Source organism: Sebastes umbrosus, chromosome 20 (genome assembly GCF_015220745.1).
Source record: "Sebastes umbrosus isolate fSebUmb1 chromosome 20, fSebUmb1.pri, whole genome shotgun sequence".
NCBI lineage: Eukaryota > Metazoa > Chordata > Actinopteri > Perciformes > Sebastidae > Sebastes > Sebastes umbrosus.
Window position 1 is genome coordinate 22,745,103 of NC_051288.1, and position 21,613 is coordinate 22,766,715.

General features: G+C 38.4%; 2 protein-coding genes across 3 annotated transcripts in view; both read left to right on the top strand.

The window, feature by feature from the left end:
• ormdl3 (ORMDL sphingolipid biosynthesis regulator 3) overlaps nt 1–11,430 on the top strand; it is a 31,515-nt gene extending 20,085 nt beyond the window's left edge. The window contains exons 1-4 of one of the 2 annotated variants that reach the window (XM_037755783.1): nt 3,565–4,071; nt 5,857–6,116; nt 7,393–7,544; nt 9,849–11,430. In XM_037755783.1, coding sequence (XP_037611711.1) covers nt 5,943–6,116; nt 7,393–7,544; nt 9,849–9,984 — 462 coding nt within the window. In that variant the 5' untranslated portion in view covers nt 3,565–4,071; nt 5,857–5,942 and the 3' untranslated portion in view covers nt 9,985–11,430. Of the gene's footprint in view, nt 1–3,564; nt 4,072–5,856; nt 6,117–7,392; nt 7,545–9,848 lie in introns of those variants that run through there. The other variant, XM_037755782.1, reaches the window with a different exon arrangement.
• Nucleotides 1–21,613, top strand: part of thrab (thyroid hormone receptor alpha b) — a 282,111-nt gene that overhangs the window by 8,665 nt on the left and 251,833 nt on the right. The gene's annotated exons all lie outside the window — the stretch shown is intronic.

Consider the following 21,613-nt stretch of genomic DNA (forward strand, 5'->3'; position numbering starts at 1 on the left):
TGGTACACCAAGGGATGCAACATTAAATTCCTCAGCCAAGAACATTGCAATCTATCGCTTTCTCTGCTGCAACAGTTCAGCATTTCTTCCAAATATTTATTATCAAGACGGCTGTTTTTATGACTAATGCAAGCTGCATTTACCCAAGAGTTAAGTGATTGTTTTCTCTCCCATAATCTTTTAGTGCCAAAACATAAGCTTAAATCTCTAGTAAACAATTAGCCACAACAAAGGGAAGACATATAATACTGGCTCTTAGTATTCGACAAGTATTGTTACAGCAAGAAACATCTGCATTACAATAATGTTTTTGGAGCAGTTAAATCATAATTAGTTCATCAAATTCAAACAGAAATACAGACGGAGCTTAAAGGTTCAAATCTCGGTCGTGGTCTTCTCCAACATAAATGCTTGTTACTGTATGGTATGTACAGTATTATGGTTGTAAAATTGTAGTTGATAAATAGATACAGGTTTATGAATTGTCAGATATGCCTTAGAGTTTTTTTTTCACAGCCACTGATGCCAGAACATGAAATGCATCTCATCATTAAAAGCTTTCATTACTGGCACGAGTTCGATTTAACTAAATCACATTACGTCTGAAAGGCTCAGCCAGATGACCTGACACTTTAGCCAAAGTGTAGAGAAATGTTTCTAAACATCTATTAAATATATGGTTGTGAGGAAATCGAATACGACTGCAGGATTTTGAAGCTTTGATTTGATCATCGTCAGTGGAAGCCAAAGTTTTCTCACGGCAAAGATCGGATACCAATTCCTGCTTGGCTGAGTGTGAATTGTTTTTTTCAGATGGGTGCTGTGAAGCCTGTGAACCAAGGAACTGATATAAACAAACAATTTAAACATTTATACAATATCCAGAGCTTTATTATAGCAGCAAACAACTATTTACTATGTAAAGATTAACGCCACTGATTTCTTTAACGCATTAATGCAGCTTGCAATTTTTAGATTGTAGTGGGCTCAGTTTGAAAGCTAGAGTGAAGATACTGGCATCATATGAAATAAAAAAAAAACAAGGAATCGATTGGTACCAACCACGTCATAATAGCTTGCAAATTTTGGCGAGGAAAAACTGGCGTGGCCATTTTCAAAGGGGTCCATTGACCTCTCACCTCAAGATATGTGAATGTAAATGGGTTCTATGGGTACCCACGAGTCTCCCCTTTACAGACATGCCCACTTTATGATAATCACATGCAGTTTGGGGCAAGTCATAGAGCAGCAGAACATTTGCATAAAGCAGCATATTTGCCCACTCCCATGTTGATAAGAGTATTGAATACTTTACAAATCTACGTTTAAGGTACATTTTGAACAGATAAAAAGTGTGTGATTAATTTGCAATTAATCGTGATTAAATATTTGAATCGATTGACAGCTCTAGTTGTAATGCAAGCTTCTCCATGCTTCGTGCCTTTTGCCGTGCCGCTCTGCACTGTTCTCATATGGCGGTTACAGCTGATAACGCCGTTCCGACCGACGGTGCCGTTGCGTAAGCGTAGCAGCCACCTTCTGCTTCCCCCCCAAGGTTAACACTGTTATCTCTGTCACCATTGTTAACGTTGTTTTCACTGTTAGTGCTGTTAGCACTCTTAGCTACGGGCTGCTGGCTCAGCCATCGCCATGTTGAGAGCCGTGTGGAGGCAATAGAAATACTCCCAATCTGTCAATTAGCACTTTAACATTTATAGTTTTCTATTTTAAAATAATGACTATTGTTTTCAGAAGTGAGACAGTACGAATAGCATCCCAATTTTATTATATTATTTAGAATAGTATGTGTGTACAGTATATTTATGCGACTGAAACGACTGAGAAAAGTTTCCCTCAATGTCAGATATATCCAGATGACGACATGTTGATCTGACATCTGTAGGCGTCATTCTCTGTTTTATCAATGTCATGTATTTGGCCATTGTTCCCGTGCCAGCGATGATCTCACAGCGCTGTCACCCATAGTTCGCATTTGAACAGGGCTCTAGGTTTACATAGCTAACACAGCTCTAGCACCCAAGGCGATGAGCGTAAGAGAGAGAGAGCCCACTGTCGGCCGGCCAAACCTGTTTCATGCCACTCATCACAGGGGTACCCTTAGAAACAGTGGGTGTCACGTATCATCGCATGCAAGTCGAACACAGTTGACCCCGTTGGCCTCGGGCGCCTGTGGGCCTAAATTAGTATTTGGGCTTATCTTTAGATCTTGAACATGAAACTGTTGATCTTTGATTTTGGGACCAGAGTATCAGCCCCGTCAGTCATTCTCCGTCGCCTCTAGCAAGGTCTCCTCTCACCTTGGGTACGTTAGTAGTCAAGGGCCTCCTTTTGTACTTCGGTATTAATCAGAGCGGCGTCAGAGCCAGTGGCTGTTTTAATTTAACAGAAATGACTAACTGAATTTAGATTATATCTGAAAAAACATGATACACACACCTAGCCTGATTTTGACTGGTATATAGGGTGGTCCTATATATGGATGGTGGGTCAGTTGAGCCACAACTTTGGCCCAGAGTGAAATATTTCAACAATTATTGGATGGATTGCCATCAAATTTGCATAGACGTTCATGAATCCTACTGACTTTGATGATCCCCTGACTTTTGCTGTAGCGCCACCATGAGGTTGACATTTGTAGTCTGAAATATCTCAACAATTTTTGGATAGATTGTCATGAAATTTATTACAAACATTCATGTCCCCCTCAGGATGAATTGTAAAATCTTTGGAGTTCCCTTGACTTTTCCTAGTGTCACCACTAGTTCATTTTTTTTTTTTTTATTTATCCAATACTTTGGTTTATGACCAAATACCTGCAAACCTAGCACACTGACACACTGACAGCTGTTGTTGCTTGTTGGGCTGCAGTTTGCCATGTTATGATTTGAGCATATTTTTTTATGCTAAATGCAGTACCTGTGAGGGTTTCTGGACAATATTTGTCATTGTTTTGTGTTGTTAACTGATTCCCAATAATAAATGAATACATGCATTTGCATAAAGCAGCATATTTACCCACTTCCATGATGAAAGAGTATTAAATACTGTAAAAATCTCCCTTTAAGGGACATTTTTAACAGATAGATAACGTGTGATTAATTTAAATATTGCAATCAATTTACAGCCCCATTAAAAACAGATCACTGCAAGAAATACATATTCATTGTAGTTGTTGAGGATAACACAATAATGTTAAAGGATAACTTATTTCCATTGTGGCCCTATTTTATATATATTTTTTGTATATATTTTATTTTATTTTTATTTATTTTATATATATATTTGTATATATTTTATTTTTATTTATATGTATTTTATATATATTTTTTGTATATATTTTATTTTTATTTGTATTTATTTTATATATATTTAATGCAAAAAAAATTAAATAAAAAACATTTAGAGAAGAAAAGAAAACAAAAATGTGTACAAAATGCACAATTAATTATTGCTAAAATAAAAATAATTTGAATTGGGTTTTTTTAAAGAATATTTAATGTCTCAAATTAATTATTTCCACGTTTAAAACAAATGTTTTAATTTTTTCCATTATCCGAGTGTCAATCATGCCCGTTTTCCTTTAGTCCCGCCTCCACTGTGACGTCGAAAAAGGGGGCGTGGTCCACGCTCTTTTAAAAACGCGCATTAAACACCGATTGGTCAGCTCTGACCACGTGACACACGGCAACCAATCACAGCCGAATGCGATGAGTAAAACAACTCCCCCCATAGCGGTGACGTTACATCATGAACTGTGCTGTGTTGTCACCAGCTGTTGTCTGGAAGACGAAGAGGAAAAGTGGATGTTGTCTCGGTTTGATTGTGAGCATTGAGACCACGAGCAGCATCAGACACCAGCAGCAGCAGTATGGTTAGAGCTGCAGAAAGATGTTTACTGGATGACTGATGATGGAAACACAGCAGAAGCAGAAGCAGAAGCAGAGCAGCACTTACATAACTGACTGAAGGCATCGATAAGACACAAACTGTGATAACGGACTAGAGCTCCAGACAGGTCGGAGTTGAAGCCATCTTTCCTCTTCTGCTGCTGTGAGTGTAATGATTTATTTACTCATGTTTTAACTGTACTTGTGCTGCATGTAGATAGTCCACTTGTAGATCTTTGCAGCCACGTTACAGATAATTATGCACATTTAATGCAACTTGCAAGACAGCATGCTTGAGTGACCATGTCTACTGTTACTGTTGACCACACAGACTTCATCAGTAGTTCTTCTTACTTTTTAAAAAAAATAGCATATCTTAATTTAGCCTCATGCACATTAGTTCCATTTATACATATATTATATAAGGCAGCTTTATTTGTAGAGCACATTTCAGCAACAGGGGCAATTCAAAGTGCTTTACATAAACATTCAAGAACATTGTGCAAAAGAACATTAAGACATAATTAAAACAGTTATAAAAACATTAAAGATTAGAAAATAAAAACAAGCTAAAAATAAAAGCTATAGGATAGAAGCGAAAATATAATATAATACACAAGAGTAAAAGCTCTAGTGCAGTATAAGATCATAAGTTTAAGAGGAAAAAAAACTTGTAATATTATAATAATAAAGTCATAAGTTTACAAGAAAAAATAGTTGTAATATTATGAGAGTAAAGTCATAATATTACGATAATAAAGTCAGGTTTACGAGAAAAAAAAGTGGTAATATGAGAATAATGTCATAAGTTTACAAGAAAAAAATTTTATATTATGATAATAAAGTCATAAGGCAAGGCAGCTTTATTTGTATAGCACATTTCAGCAACAGGGCAATTCAAAGTGCAAAAGAACATTAAGACATAATTAAAACAGTTATAAAAACATTAAAGATTAGAAAATAAAAACAAGCTAAAAATAAAAGCTATAGGATAGAAGCTAAAATAGAGTATAACACACAAGAGTAAAACCTCTAGTGCAGTATATAAGATTATTATCTGGTTTAATAAAAGGCAGCAGCAAACAGGAAAGTTTTAAGCTTTGATTTAAAAGAACTCAGTTGGAGTTGGTCCTGCAGGTTTCTGGGAGCTTGTTCCAAATTTTTAGGCAATTTACAAGACAGCATGCTTGAATAACCATGTTTACTGTTACTGTTGACCACACAGACTTATTATTATATGATTACTTATCTCACTTTTTAAAAAAAAATAGCATATCTTAATTTAGCCTCATGCAAGTTAGTTCCATTTATAACATTACCACAGAAAAATACTGGCTTCTGATTGGCTGGCAGTTGTAAATCATCATCGACTGTATTTATTGCTTTATTTATGTGCTTTGGGATTAAATTAAAAGCATATATATAACAAGTAGCACCTGCTTTAAAATCAATATTAGTTATATTGATACATCATGATATGCAAAATCATATAGAAAATAATTCAGTTGATGTTAAGCACAATAATGTTCTTAAATTTATTACTTAATTTGATTTTTTTTTTTTAATTTAGACATCAGAATTTTGCACAAAAATAAAATAAAACATGATATGATCATAAGTAATAATCATGATCAATGCTGTTTTGTTATATATATATATGTGTGGTTGTGTATGTGTGTGTAATAAATTGTAATTAAGTTTATGTTTACCCTAGGAGGAGTAGCTATAGCTAGATCAATGGATAGATTAGCTATTGTTACACAATAGATAGATAGATACTATGATTAATATGTTATATTAATGATTATATTGAATTATCACCCAGCCTTACATACAAGTGATTATTTTAACTGTACAACTTGATTCAGGTAGTTGCCATAAGTCTTAATGACCCTGTAGATGATGACTTGAATAATGAGACGTAGACTTATTTCTGTTTATCTTACAGCAGACAGATAGTCACGCCAGCTGGGTTCAATCTTGTACATCGTACAGTACAGTGCAGCTGTGCTGAGAAGCGGCCCCGCCGCTATCATGAACGTGGGCACGGCCCACAGCGAGGTGAACCCCAACACCCGGGTGATGAACAGCAGAGGAATGTGGCTGTCTTACATCCTGGGCATCGGCCTCTTGCACGTCATCCTGCTCAGCATTCCCTTCGCCAGCGTGCCCGTGGTCTGGACCCTCACCAACCTCATTCACAATCTGGTGAGTGGAGCAGTGGCACCACCACAGTTTCCTGTAACGTTTCTTTGAATGAGTCAGGTCAGTGAAGGACACATACAGCGCTGCCTGGTGCGAGGCTTTGGGGGTATAATGAGTCAGAGGGTAACACATCTCTGCACGAAGGTATTTTTTGCTGCGTCACTGCTCTTAGTCATGTTAGGTGACAGTAATGTTTCAACCAGCATTTCATTTTCAGAGTTATTCTTCAGTCTTGCATCATAAACTTTGATTAACTAGGACTCTCTGTCTGACCCTGAAGATGTACCCGAATTCACAAATATGTAGGATATTACTACTGACATTCATGTAATATTACGTCACAATGTGCTGTATTAGCCGTGTGTTTACTACGTGTTTATTTGCGTATAGAGCATGAAAATGAGATCGGATCACAAGTGGTCACTGGAGACGTATGTGGAGATGCATTCTAGTGCTAGGTGTGAACAGGGCCTGCGTGACTAATGGGGACAACAGCTTTTTAAATTGGTTCAGTATTGAGAGAGAACGGTGAAATAAAACGGTTTTCTTACCTTTTGCTTGATTGTGTCTAACCAAGTCTCGCTTGACAATCTGACGTTGCATCCACATTGTCGAAATCAGCTAAATATCCAGCCATGACATTGAATTTCTTTTAGATAACACTAAGCTACACTTTCTGTACTCCAACACAACAAACTCTGACAACGCCGCTGCTCCTCTCTCCAACTCTCACTCACGTTTCCACCGTTTTTCACATGAAACAATAACAAACAGACCAGATCAAGCGTAAGGTGTAGAAAAACATTTTATTTCCCTGTAGGATCTTTTCCATAATGTTGTCAGGCACTTATAGTAATCTGAGCCTGTCAGTGGAAAAAACAAGCACTTTTAGTGGACGTAAATTGACGGTGAGAAATTGCCCGATATGATTACATTGCAGCACGCTTAGCAGCTGCCTTCTGTAGAGGTCTCGCTCAATATTGGACCAATTTCAAGGTTTCAGGTTGAGAAATACCAAAGTTACTCTTTAACTACAATTTGATCTGGTTACAGGAGTGTATTTAATAGTTGGAGTTGCAGTTTTAAAGTCTTCCTAACTCTGGGAATCCTGAGAAGACATCCACTTGTTGCTTGTGGTCTTCCTGCTGGTTTTGGGGTCTATAAATCAAGAATATTCTAGACAATCTGTCATCCACCAGTATGACATTTATATGTTATTTATGTGTTAAAACAGTGCTTTCCTTTTTGTCTCTGACTGTGCGTTTGTTGTCTTTTGCAGTGCATGTACCTCCTACTTCACACGGTCAAAGGGACGCCGTTTGAGACCCCAGATCAGGGCAAGGCTCGCCTCCTTACATACTGGGAGCAGATGGACTACGGTGTGCAGTTCACTGCTTCACGCAAGTTCCTCACCATCACACCGATTGTCCTGTAAGTGGCCCCTCTTAACCTAAAGCTCGGCCCTCGGATCTAAACTCGAGTTCACGCTGAGAGAGTAGTAGAGCAGGACTGTACCTTGTGGAGAACCAAAGCTTGGTATTGGTAAGATGTAGATCGAAGAAGACAGTGTAGACAGACCAACCAAGATAATATGATCCCTGAAACCAGCACCAGTTGTGAAAAAACGACAGAACAAGGTTTCATATTGACTATTTATTTATTGAATTATTGACTTGATATATATCATTATCGAGATATGAAATGTCCTATATTGTAAGATTTTGGCCCTAGCGCAGATCAGATCCACTCCTTCTGTTCTTACCTTTCACAACAAAAGCCAGCTAGTATTTTGCATCTTTGAGTCGTTTATTCGTCACGCCTCTGGTGTGTAAAGGCCTTGAAGTGGTACAAAGTTGTACTTTTGCTGAATTTACTTTGTACCTGTTATGGTAAATCTGCAAAAAATCTACTTTAAATTACAAATGCCCTCCTTGTACCTCTAGTTTATTGATTAGCGTTCCTGCTGCTCCCTTATTAGCCAGGCTCACAGATGGTTTAGTATTTGCAGCGGTACCCCTCGCTGCTTTTATCCCCCTTTCTGTCTGTTTTAAGTTCAGTTTACAGGAAGCACTCTGGCTCCCCGGGGTTGATTCGCCAGCTCAGCTTGAACATTGTAGTGATTGCAGTTTTTGCAGGTGCTCACTTTTTCATGCTAGTTTCAAAGGCCTCTTAGTCATTTTGTTTTACAACCGGTGCCAGCAGGAGGAGACTAGTGGTCAGTCTCTCGGCTCCAGATGGAAAAGCTTCATATCTGCGAAAGTCTCTGGAGAGCTTTTATCACGTCCTCACTTGTTCAGCAGAGAACAGGATGTGCAATTTCTTCATTCTAAGCTCACAAAAATCCCTAACTGGTGTTTGCTGTTACATCTAAAAGTGCTGTTTATATCAGATCAGTTTCTTATTGGCTCTCATGTCTCACCAGGAACATCTGTGCATCCTCTGCCAGCATGTAGCCAAAACACAGACCATACAGGAAGTGCTGGGAACTCTTTTTACAGAATGTCTGTTGCTTGGTCGCTCTCCCTGTCTGTTAATTAAGTCGTTCTTCATTAAAGAAGAGCTTCATAGATGCGTAGATTAGCATTGTAGCATCACAAGTACATGATTTAGTTCAATGAACTGATGTTGCAATCCTGTTGTTCGGTATGTTGAAACAGTCTGGTGGATTGAAGTATTGGCACTGTGTGAGTTATAAGTTAGGAAACATCTTGCTGTGATTATCAGAGGAAAATAAAAGTGAAAGGTTATTGCATATTTAAAGGGGAACAACGGACATTTTTAAAATATTGATGTTATTCTAGAGGCTATATAACCAAGCCCTCAGGAAGAGCGCCGGACTTTGAAGCAAATTTTACATAGTGGCCAAACGGCGATACTACAACTTCCGTGTCCGTCACGTGATGCCATTGGGCCCAAAAAGACTTTTCCCATTGACTTATATTAGGAAAGAGATGTCTGTAAATCAGCGGATATTTCTTTTTTTTAAGGTAAATCAACTTCCCAGAACACTTGGGCCCGATGGATGCGGAAGATGGCCAGATGATCCGGGTACTTTTATACTCGGAAGCTGAGCTTTTTTTGCTTCATGCGCCACTGAGCAACTCTCATAGGAATGAACGGGGCCCCGCCGCCGCTGTATCCAGTTCTCTTTATGCATTCATAGGGCGCAGCCGTCGCGGCGTCAGGGTGCGACGGCTATGCCCCATGGGGGAGCACGTGTTGCTCTCGCTTTTGAGCGCGCCTTCCGCACGTCTACATTGACAACAGTGGATTTGAGGGCGCCAAAAAAACGGCCTTTAAGTGTTTATTGTTATCATGAAAAAGATGCAGAAAGTGACAGCATGTTTATTTATATTACAACTGTTGTAATTCTATACTTCATTCATATCGCCACTGGCAGGCAGTTACTGCTTACCGCGATGACGCTGTCACCTCGTGGTTTCCTGTCGCAACCTCGCAATATGCGCATACATGAGCAGGTTGCAGTATTTTTTACATCATGTTTTATAGCCTCCAGAATAATATCAGTGTTTTAAAAATGTCCGTTGTTCCCCTTTAATGTGATGTTTTGACAGCTTTAATGTGAATCTTTTACTTTCTTCACTAAAGACCTTGCTGTGTTCCTCAGGCTTGCTGACAAAATGACTTCCGAGACATGAATGAATAGTTGATCTGTTACTCATTTCTACCCTTTGTAATCATTACTTCTTCTTCTCTTATTTATCTCTGATTCAGGTATATACTAACCAGCTTCTACACCAAATACGATCGGGCCCATTTTGTGGTCAACACCGTTTCCTTGCTCACTGTACTCATCCCCAAGCTGCCCCAGCTGCACGGCGTGAGGATCTTTGGGATTAATAAGTACTGACAAGGCGGAAGAGGACACCTCGTTCCCTAAGTCCCCGTGGACTGCTGAGAGCACACAGAGTATCAGGCCTCTGATTTGGCTGCAGATCCACGAGGATCCGCGGCTCTCTGGCTCTCGACTCTGCTGAGCAGCACTCTAAATGAAGCCGACTGGGGATACTGCCATGGTACCAAACCCCTGGAAGGAGACACAATACACTTTACGGAGCGCACAAAGGGAAAGTGTGCTGCTGAGATTGTGATTGCTCCTTTGAGTTACAGGTTTTTCAGACACTTTGTAAAAAGGGAGTATTATGATTATGTCCGTGACAGGTGTCAGGGGGGAGAGGACAATGTAGTTGCACAAATATCATGTGCCATTTTGCACCCACTGGCGCACCGAGGCTGTAATCTAAAGTTATTTTGTATGTAATGATACACTGCTGTATTTATTCAGCTGCACTCCAAATGAGAAGCTTCCTCTTTCTTGAGGTTTCTGAGGAGAGTAACAATACTTTAATGAAACGGTGAGGGACCTGTGAACTGCTGCAGAGGCGAGACGCGAGAAACCACAAGGTTTTATATTTAGCCCTCGCTGTTCCGCTCGGGGCCAGGATTGGAAAGTTAAGCAACTCTTATTTTTATCTGACCATTTCCATATTTGGACTCCTCTTGTCCTGGTTTGTGTCACAGTACGCCTCCTGTCTGCAGAGTTGTCTGGCTTGTGTGCCAGAAAGTATGCGCAAGAGCACTGATTCAACAGAACAAGTCTGAGTGAAGAGATAAGTATTTCTGTCCTTACTGTATTCATAGTTACACGTGGGGGACCCGTGCTTGTCACTACAAGTACTCAGGATCTGTTACGTTAGTATGAGCCTGTTGTATCTGCATCTCAGTGGCAAATTACACACTGAGTTACCTGTTTATTAGGTACGCCTGTGCAATCTAACGCAGTCCAAATCCTGAAATTCTCAAAGGTGTTTCTAATGTTTTGTTCACCCCAACTTCAGTCTGTTCTCACACACCGTTCGTAGCTATACCTACGAAAAGTAATGCACTGTAATTCATCTACAGTATATCCCATGAAATCAATTCGTCTGTAATCCAAGTAATAGTATAAAAAGTGACAAACGCTGCATAGGGAAGAGGTCGGGGGGGATGTGTGGGTCTAAAAACAACAGACTTTTGCCTAGGAGACCGCTGTTCATGTCCCGTGTGAAACCAGAAGTCAACACATACTTAAGTTACGTCACTTCCGTATTTATTCAAACCCAAACGTTGACTCATTTGTCATTAACTTCCATACTTGAGTAACGCCACTTCTGCAGTTATTTAGACCCAAACATTGACTCATTTGTTATGTAACTTCTGTACTTAAGTTACACCACTTCCATAGTTATTTTTTTTAATCAAAGCAAATATTTAAATAATCATTTGAGTTCAGTTTTTTCTGCAAATAACCACTATAGATGACAATAACAAAGTACAGTTCAGTACTGTGTACAGTACCCTCCCACCCCACCAAACAATAGGGCTCCCTGGAAGCTACGGTGTAATTTACCATGCATATAATATTTATTATATAAAATATATATCGAAGATTGAATAACGTCAGATCTAAAATGTCATTCCTTCATTTAGAGCAGAGATTTAAAAAGTGGCAGATAAAATTTCTGAGTGGCAGACAATATACTTGTCTGCCAGAAGTGAAAAAAAGTTCATTTCAGACCCTACACCCCTTCCCTAGTTATTTTAACCCAAACGTTGACTTATTTGTTACGTAACTTTCGTACTTAACTAACGTCACTTCACGAGTTATTTTAACCCAAACGCTGACTTATTTGTCACGCAATTTTCTTACTTAACTAACGCCACTTCCGTAGCTATTCTAACTTAAACGTTAACTTATTTGTTACGTTACCTTTGTACTTAAGTAACGCCACTTCCGGAGTTATTTTAACCCAAACCACAATCTTTTCCTAAACATTACCAAGTAGTTTTGTTGCCCAAACCTAACTAAGTTGTTTCCTGTGAAGACGGAAGTTTATTTTAAAAAGACTGCGTGCATGTAAAAAGTTTAAATTGACACGTTGCTGGACATTCGAAGGAAAACGCATGAAAAATGAGGAATAACTTTGTGTAAGATATCATACGAACTGCTGTATGAGGACGTTACATATATGAACGGGACAGAATATTAGAAACACCTCAAAATGAAATCTTACAAGAACTTACAAGAACATCAAGTTCTCCCTCTTCAGCCTGTCACAATCTTTTTTAGGATCCAAGGAGGCTGCAGTTATACTGTAGTTTGTGTTAAAGGGACTCTGAGTTATGTTACAAAGCTGCTTCGTATTAGAGTAAGAATGTCTAAAAGGTAATATGTCACTGTTCATTTCAAATTTTAGGGAACATTTTTTGTTTTTAAAGTTTTACAAGTCTAATGCATGTGTACGAACCATTTAGTTCTCATCTTGAATCAGTTTGTTAAAAGTGAAGTATTGATATTAAATTGTAGGGAAACCACAAATTGATTTATTAATAATTAGTCAAAACTGTATAGTTATTAAATAATGTGATTATGTTAATTCTCAAACAAGATAAAAAACGGATAATTTCAGAAAATACCATAATTATATTTGAAACATTATGCTGCAATAAGAGGCAAAAAGTAATGTTTCACTAAATGTTATGATACCAAACACTGTTCAGTGTTGTCAAACTGCTTCTAAAGAGACATCTGAAGATTGAATATCTTTCCATTTATCTTTAAATATGTTTACTGATGTTCGCCCGATCAGTGTTGGCCACACATCTTACTCTCAGCAGCAGTAGTAATAATAGCAGTAGCCATAGTAGCATACACATTAATATTACTGACAGTGGCAGCAGTAGTAAGAGTAGAAGTGACAATACCAGTTTCATCTTTTAAAGTATGGTAGATGAAGGGCAAGTTTTGATTAATATGAATTATAGCTGAGCACATAACAGTTCTATTCTGATATTTCTTTTAGCAGATTGATGTATTAAATTGGCATAATTTGACCAAAAGACCAAAGAATTGTGGATTTGTAAATACGAGTTGATCTTCTGCATCTTTCATTTCTTCATCATGATGTTTCTGAGATATTGTCACCATAAAGGGCTTTACTACAAGGACATGCTACGATATTTAATAGCACAAAGTGATGATGTGTATTTCAATGATGTTGTTTTTACTGGACCGTTTAAAAGAAGGTTGAATTGAATGTTGGTTAAATATGAAACAGTGGCTTCTGTTTGTTGATCCGTGTACTAGTGTTGCTTTTTGAAGGAAATGTCAATGTGATCTTCTGTAAGAGTGCTTGACCCAAAATACAGTATTTTTCAAGTATCATCTCAAAATTGTTGCTTTTGTATTGTAGCTGAGTTATAGTGTGAGATTGTGATGTTGGAGACAAACTTTTTTGTTGTTTAAAGGAACTATTTGTAAGATTCAGAAATGCTGCTTAACAGCGACACCTTTGGCCGTGAATCAACGAAAGTCAGCGTCGAGCTCGTGCTTGCTCGCTCTACATAGACATGACATTCACTAGATATTCTCAGAACTAAACTAACTCTTCTGCAGTGTGGAGTGAGCGCGCGTTCACGTCTAGAGGTGGAGCGAGACAGCGAGGACGCGCGCTGTCTGAGTGAAGGAGAGCAGGCAGCGGAGACGAGGCTCCGGCCACACGCGAGCGCGCATATGCGAACACGCATGTGTGCCGACCCGCTACATTTATACGCTTAAAAAGTTACAAACAGTCCCTTTAATAGTTACATGATGAGAGCCTTTGAAGGGCTTTGAAACCTGTAGGATCCTCCCGCCTTTTTGTGGCTTTAAAGGGACTGTTTGTATTTTTTTACACGTATAAATCATTGCGGGTCGGTGTCCCATGCGCCAACCGAACTTTAGCTATGATTGCACGCTGTTAGCCCTGTAGCGCTGGCCCTGAAAATAAAGGCACTCGCAACGCGATCGCGCATGATGTCACATCCATTGGATTTCCCCGGAGAAACTGGCCCGCATTCTTCACTAGAAGAAGAAGCAGTCTACAGGCTGATAGAGGAAACCCACAAAGTCTCGGAGGACCTTATTTTCAGGCAACTGAAAACCCATTGACCTCCAGACGAGGGAACAGGAAGTGGTAAAGTGATAACTCATGTCTGGGTTTTAGGACTCATTCCTGTAGCACTCTATAGCAGCAACAACAAGGAACCACATCACAAACATTCAGCTTGGTCATATTACACAAATTGCAGTAAACATAATAATCTCACCCTTCAGGTGAAAATAAAAATAGTAAATAATAAGTAGCTCAGATAAAATGGGGTCTCATTGAGGGATAACTAGGAAGGTAATTTAAAGAGCTGTGCATCTTTTTAAAATTCTTGGAAGAGCCTTTCAGTAGTGTGAGATATCATTAGTTTTAGCCAATAATGTTACAAAAGCTATCAGATGTGCTTGGAGCTGAGGCAAAGCCAATTTAGGGATGCAGAAATGGGTTTTTACAGTTGAAAAACGCTTTAGAGTTTTATTCCATTCAGGTACAGTGTGTGCACAGAGCGTACTGATTGCCTTGCAATAGCTGTTTTTTTGCAGCTGTAATAAAAATGACATGGTTGTCCTAAACCCTACAGCTTAAACCTCGCTGCTTTGTACTTCCAGCAAACTGGTGCTTCAAAATCTAAAATGTAATCCACGGGTCTTTATTTCGACATTGCAAGCTGATACAGGTGCTGCACACAGCTCGCTCTGTTACACAACACCGGAGGCTTGTTAAACATTGATTAAGTGAAAGTAATGACGAGGTATTAGAGTGAATATAACGGTATCATGTTGGATTAAGTGCTGTGAAACACTAAGATCTGGCACCCTGACGTAAAAAACATGATGTTTGTGTAAAGTAGTGTTTTTATTTTGTATGATATTGACAATGAAGCTCAGAGGAGTAACAACATTTTTATAGTTACATATAGATTCCTAGGTTATTGAGACATAAGACTTTTGAAGATCGCTCTAATCTACTTTTAAATATTGACATTTTTATGACATACAATACTATGAAAAACGGGATTAAAAAGTCATTTAGCATATATTATATACATTTCTTGGACATTTTAATGACATACAATATGAAAAAAGTAATTAAAAATAGCATAGTATTACATTTATTTTTACATTAAAATGTCAAAGAATAATGATTTTTTTTTTACATTTTAATGACATACTATACTATGAAAAAAGTAATTAAAAAAGTAATTTAGCATATATTATATTATATAATTTTTTTTCTGACATTTTAATGACATACAATATGAAAAAAGTAATTAAAAAAGTAATTTAGCATATATTATATTATATACATTTTTTATGACATGTTAATGATATAAAATATGAAAAAAGTAATTAAAAAATAGTATAATATTACATTTGTTTTACATTAAAATGTCAAAATATAGTGAATTTTTATGCCATACTGCACTTTTTTTTTTTTTTACATTTTAATGACATACTATACTATGATTTTTTTTAAAAGTCTGACATCTAATTGAATGTTTCCAGCTTGAATGCAATGCAAAGTAACATTGCTTTTCTCTTAAGCACTTAACATTTCTCATTATGTCCATTTATATAACAACCATTCAGAGAAGGACAGAGAGGCATGTTTATGTGTAATTATCTCTTTTATGAAATGTTACTTTATTTAATTAAATGTTGTAATTGAATAGATTTGAAGCCTGATTACCCCTCCCCTCAAGATGCATGTGCACTGTCTTGCATTTTCATATTCTTATTTATGTCATATGAGCTTTAAGAGGCTGATGCCTCGGGGCGGATGTGGATTTGTGAAGTGAATTCATGGTGCAATTAACTGAATTATATCCTGTGACATGTGAAGATTTGAGCCATATAATGCACAATAATATGTATGTAGTACAGTGTGACAACAGTTCCAAGCATTACTACATGTTCAGCGTATTATTCTTGATAAAAGTTAAATATAAAGAAGCTGGTTCACAGAATACTGTAAAAAAAAAAAAAAAATACTATTACTACAACTACAAACTGTCTGTTTCCAGCAGAGGGCAGCAAATGGCCACCAGTGACCTTAATCTGAAGCGACATTCACCCCCTATAAATAGGAACGCCACCAGGGAGAGATTATTGGTCTTTTTCTCTTGTCTTTTTGTCCAGAGGTTTTCTCTTCTACGCTCATTCACTCATTTAAGCACATCCACATTTACAGTCTCCCGGAAGTCACTGACATAGTACTACATTTGAAAACACAAAAATACTGACTGTACAAATGAAATATGTTTGAGCACATGGGTAGCAAAGGTAATAATAGTCTCATTGGTAACTGTACACACATTTCTACAGTATGTTTTATGTCGGAAAATATGCAACATCTAGGATAAGTGTTGGAGCTAACAGTATGTGTGCAGAGGAATGACTGCAAATATATTTATATCTGCAATCAGTGCGACTCCGTAATGAGTAGCAGAAGATTAAGACATATTGTTTTTGCTGCTCATTACACCGTTACTCTCCCACATGATTTCTGTATTCTATATCTTACTTACTGCACAGTCTGTTCATGTACACTGAATACTGTACAGCCTCCTCATTCACACCTCCACTACAAACAACTACAGTAAAATGCTGCGTACACATTCATGTGTATGAGTAATACAAATCTAATATATAGTAGTATAACACTCAATCACTTTCTGCATTGAATAGTCATAGTATAGTATGTCGAAAAATGTACAAAAAGGTCAATAAACAGCATGGTATTAATACTTTTATGCAAGAAAAGGCATTAAGTACTTCCTCCACCAATGACTAACAGGTAACATGTTTTCTGCAGAACGAGTACTTTTTCTTTGATGCTTTTACATTTTTCTTTTTTGATAATATTTCAGTACTAGCTTTACTTGTTTTCTTGGAATTTTTTTTCTATTATGATAATTTTGTTTTATATTACTTTTCTCATCTCTGTGAGACTTTTTTTTTATTTTACAGGATATGATGATTTTATGTTCAGAAATTAATTATTTTTATCAACAATTTTGATCAGTTAAGTTGATTTGATTTGATAATTTTAATCAGAACTGGGGGAGACCTGTGATAAACCTTTTAGGCTTTTGGCTTCCCTTGCATATTCTTTTTTTTATTTATATTTTTTTATGTGCTATTGAATAAATCAAATCAAACTTTTACATCAGTAGGGTGATGCAAATTAATCACACATTTCAATCTGTTCAAAATGTACCTTAAAGGGAGATTTGTCAAGTATTTAATACTCTTATCAACATGGGAGTGGACAAATATGCTGCTTTATGTAAATGTTTGTATATATTTATTATTGGAAATCAATTAACAACACAAAACAATGACAAATATTGTCCAGAAACCCTCACAGGTACTGCATTTAGCATAAAACAATATGTTCAAATCATAACATGGCAAACTGCAGCCCAACAGGCAACAACAGTTGTCAGTGTGTCAGTGTGCTGACTTGACTATGACTTGACCCAAACTGCATGTGATTATCATAAAGTGGGCATGTCTGTAAAGGGGAGACTCGTGGGTACCCATGGAACCCATTTTCATTCATATATCTGGAGGTCAGAGGTCAAGGGACCCCTTTGAAAAAGGCAATGCCAGTTTTTTTGCGCCAAATTTTAGAGTAAGTTTGGAGCGTTATTTAGCCTCCTTCACCACAAGCTATTATGACATTTCTAGTTTCATATGAAACCAGTATCCAGCTTTAAAACTGAGCCCTCTAAAACCTCCGAAAGATTGGGTTAATGAAATTAGGGGCGTTAAAACAAATTAATTAAATGAATAAATTAATAATAAGTATGTTTTCTTTAGTGTATAATCACCTGCAAATGAGAATCATTGTGTTTTTGTTAGCTTAGAATGAGCCGTTTATATCTACATAGGGAGCACGTCCTCTTCACGGAGCCGGCTGCCTTTTTTCTACAGTAGCCCAGAACGGACAAACCAAACACTGACTGTAGAGCGAGACATTCACGTTTTTGCGTCAGCCATCGTAGTTCTGCTACACGCTTGGCACACGGGAGAATTTTCAGTTGGTTGCAATCTGCAACCACACCGCTAGATACCACCAGATCCTACACACTGCACCTTTAAATACATTCTTCCACCACTCGTCATACAGCTGCCATTATAACTGTGTGTGTTACAAATAAAAGGAGTCAGAGATGATCTTATGATCATATCACCCTCTGAAAAATCATGAATACCAACGAACCCTAACTCTGATTATTTTCTTTTCTTTCATCGAGACTCCATGAAAACTTTGTGCTGACTCTGGTGGGCAGGCAGCACGTCACATGACCGCCACACAACCAACAACATCATTCAATATGGATGACGACCCCCGTCCTGCCAGAAAGGCAGCGCCGCCTCACCCGTGGAGCCCTTAGCAACCGAGAGAACACATGGCGATGCCATCTACTCAGATTGAGCATTTAAAATATGCATGCTCCATGTCGTGAGGCTCCCCCCGCGTGTGCTCTGTTTTTCTGTGCATGTGACCGCATCGGGGACGAGATAAAACACAACAAACCATAGATGTGTTTCTCAGCTGCCCCGCTGTGACATTGACACAGTTCAACTAGATAATGATGAGCCGGGTCACGAGTGTTGAGTGTTTCATGTAGGAGGGAAGAAAGGAAGTGTTACTGAAGCGGTTAACTATAAATAGAACCAAACAAGAATTGGATCAATTAATTATGAGCTCTGGATACCCCACGGGGTTTGTGAAACTAACTGAGGAAGCCAAGGGCAGGCCTGGTGACAGGAGACAGAGTCCCCTTGAAGCTGCTGTGCTGTCACTGTAATGCACTGTGGGGCTCTTAGACGAGGTACTGGTAGACCTTCCTAAGGTCAGACTCCTGCTTAATGGCTGCTCTGCCATACACAGGAAAAACATATGTGCTGAAGTCTTGTTAAAAGTAGAAATAGATGTGGTATGAAGCAAAACACACTGTGCAGTACGTTGATTATATGTTTGTTTGTGGCAGCACGGTACGGATGTATAAATCTACATGTCAATCATTTCTCTGCAAACTATACATCAAAACTACACTGTACACTGTACTTTGCCCATCAGGATCTAATCTAAATACTCATTCACACAGCGATGGCGCAGCCTCCGGGAGCAATTTGGGGTTAAGTATCCTGCTCAAGGACACTTGGACATGTGACCAGAGGAGCCCGGGATTGAACCACTGACCTTCCGATTGGTGGACGACCTGCTCTACCCTCTGACACCGAGTAGTAGTAGTAGTAGTGGTAGTGGTAGTGGTAGTGGTGGTAGTGGTAGTGGTAGTGGTAGTGGTAGTAGTAGTAGTAGTAGTAGCAGCAGTAGTAGTAGTAGTAGTAGTGGTAGTGGTGGTAGTGGTAGTGGTAGTAGTAGTAGTAGTAGAAGTGGTAGTAGTGGTAGTAGTGGTAGTGGTGGTAGTAGTAGTAGTAGTAGTAGTAGTAGTAGTGGTAGTAGTAGTAGTAGTAGTAGTAACAGCAGTAGTTGTTTTAAGCCCAACCATGTAGTCCTTTCTTAAACCCAACTAAGTGGTTTTGTTGCCTAAACCTAAAGTGACGCTAAGGGGCGTGACAAAGCGGCGGCATGTGACGAGTTGGGATGTTGATATGACACAAATAACATGTTGTGCTTTCCATAGTCAAACAAAAATAATTAGAAAACCTAACGCTATGTACATTTCTCTGAGATTGTGTGTAACGTCCTTCCTAACTTCTTAACGACTACTCGCTAGTTTCAAACCAGTGACTTACTAAATCAGGTTGAACCATCAACCATTTGGTTGCTAAAAAACATTTGTAGTGCCAGTAGGCTATCCAATCAAACACAATCAAATACCAAGCAGCAAGGGACCAAGCAGTGAAGCAACGAGGACAAAGGAGTTGTTGAAATAATTGGTCTTTTTATTCAGCCAAAAAATAACAAAACATTATTAACCAATAATTGAATACCTAGGTCTAACAAAAAGAGGTTAAAGTAATATAACAATACTTATTCTCACTATTAAACAAGATGTTAACTGAACAAAAACTAATCTAAACAATGAAACATGAGGGCAGATATATATAGGGCTTAGCCAAACCAAATAGCACACAAAGGGGTAAACAACATGGACACTAACTATAATTAAATACTAAGCAGAACTAACTAAACCCAAATCCCCCCTATGACATGGCAGCACTTGGTTTAGCCCAACGAGCTGGCTCCAGGATCCAAGAGTCCTCACCCACGCCCCTATCTCCACCAGGATGTCAGCTCCCCCAACAGCCAACTCAAACAAAGAAACAAATGATTAATATAACAAATAATAAATGAGAGAGTGTGAACCGGAATGATATTACCCTGTGTGGCTGTGACCATCACAAAACATGAAACCAGCATAATCCTAGTAGTGGGTAGAAAGAGAGCCCGCAAACTGGGGAAATTCTCGCGTGATTGTTTAAGTTAGGCAATGCCCTTGAATAGTTATAGTTAAGGTAGGTCGTCGGGCAGCGAATCTCGCAAGAGTTTTTTCATCAGATTTCGCAATTTGTGCTCTCCCTTCTAGACACGACCCATAGTCCTGGTTCTTTTTCCTTCCTTCCTACTGTATGTGGGGAACAGTCCTCTGGGCCTTTACGGACTGTCGATGCTTATTTGGATCTAGATGTTTATACCACTAATAGACGTGCCTTTAAATCTTCAACCATAATTATGGTCCACAAGATCTGATCTAGACGCTTTGGTTTAAAGCCCCTCAAAACTTGGTTTCAAATCTTGTGGTTTTTTTTATGGTTACATTAAATATTCATGACTAAATTAACGTCAATCAAAGTTTGGAAGAAAAAAAAACATCCTTCGTTATTATGAGACAACAACTCATCACTATACTGTGTGGGTGTTTTGATCGACAATGGCTTGTCAACACAGTGAAGCCCCCTTCCCACTGGACAAAAAACCCACTAACATCTGGCTTTTGTCTTTAGTGGGAAAGGTTACAATCTGCATTCATTCCTGGGATAAATAACTCCGCTGTAGTCACGGGTGTTTATCGGCTCAAGCTCCGATCGGCAGCTATGGAAACATGACACCTTGGTGGCTAATTTTCACTCCTTTTATGAGTAACTTCTGCGACTCTTTGTCATCTCATCTACAAATTCTGTCCAACATCTTTCCAAATTAGTCGGCACCAAGTTTGAGACTGAGCGTTTAAAGCAGCTTCAATGCTCTCCTGCAGGCCACGGTGGTTATTCCATCTCAAAAGTCATATTGTGTCACCTGACAACAAGCAGCGAGAGCAGATATTGACTTATATTTGATTGTTGGCTGCTGTTATCCCTTTAATAATCCTGAACAAACACTTGAAATGAATAAAACCGAGTCTCACAGTCCCCAAACTGTTTGACTGGAGACTGAAAACCACTTTAGAGCTTTTACAGATGAGACCGTCTGTGGTGACACCTTCAGATGATGAAGAGCTTTTAAGAATGAGCTGTCTGCCCAGGGCGGAGCTATAAGCCAACTCATAACGCCTTACCCAGATCTATCATGGGATCCATGAATATTCATAAACTG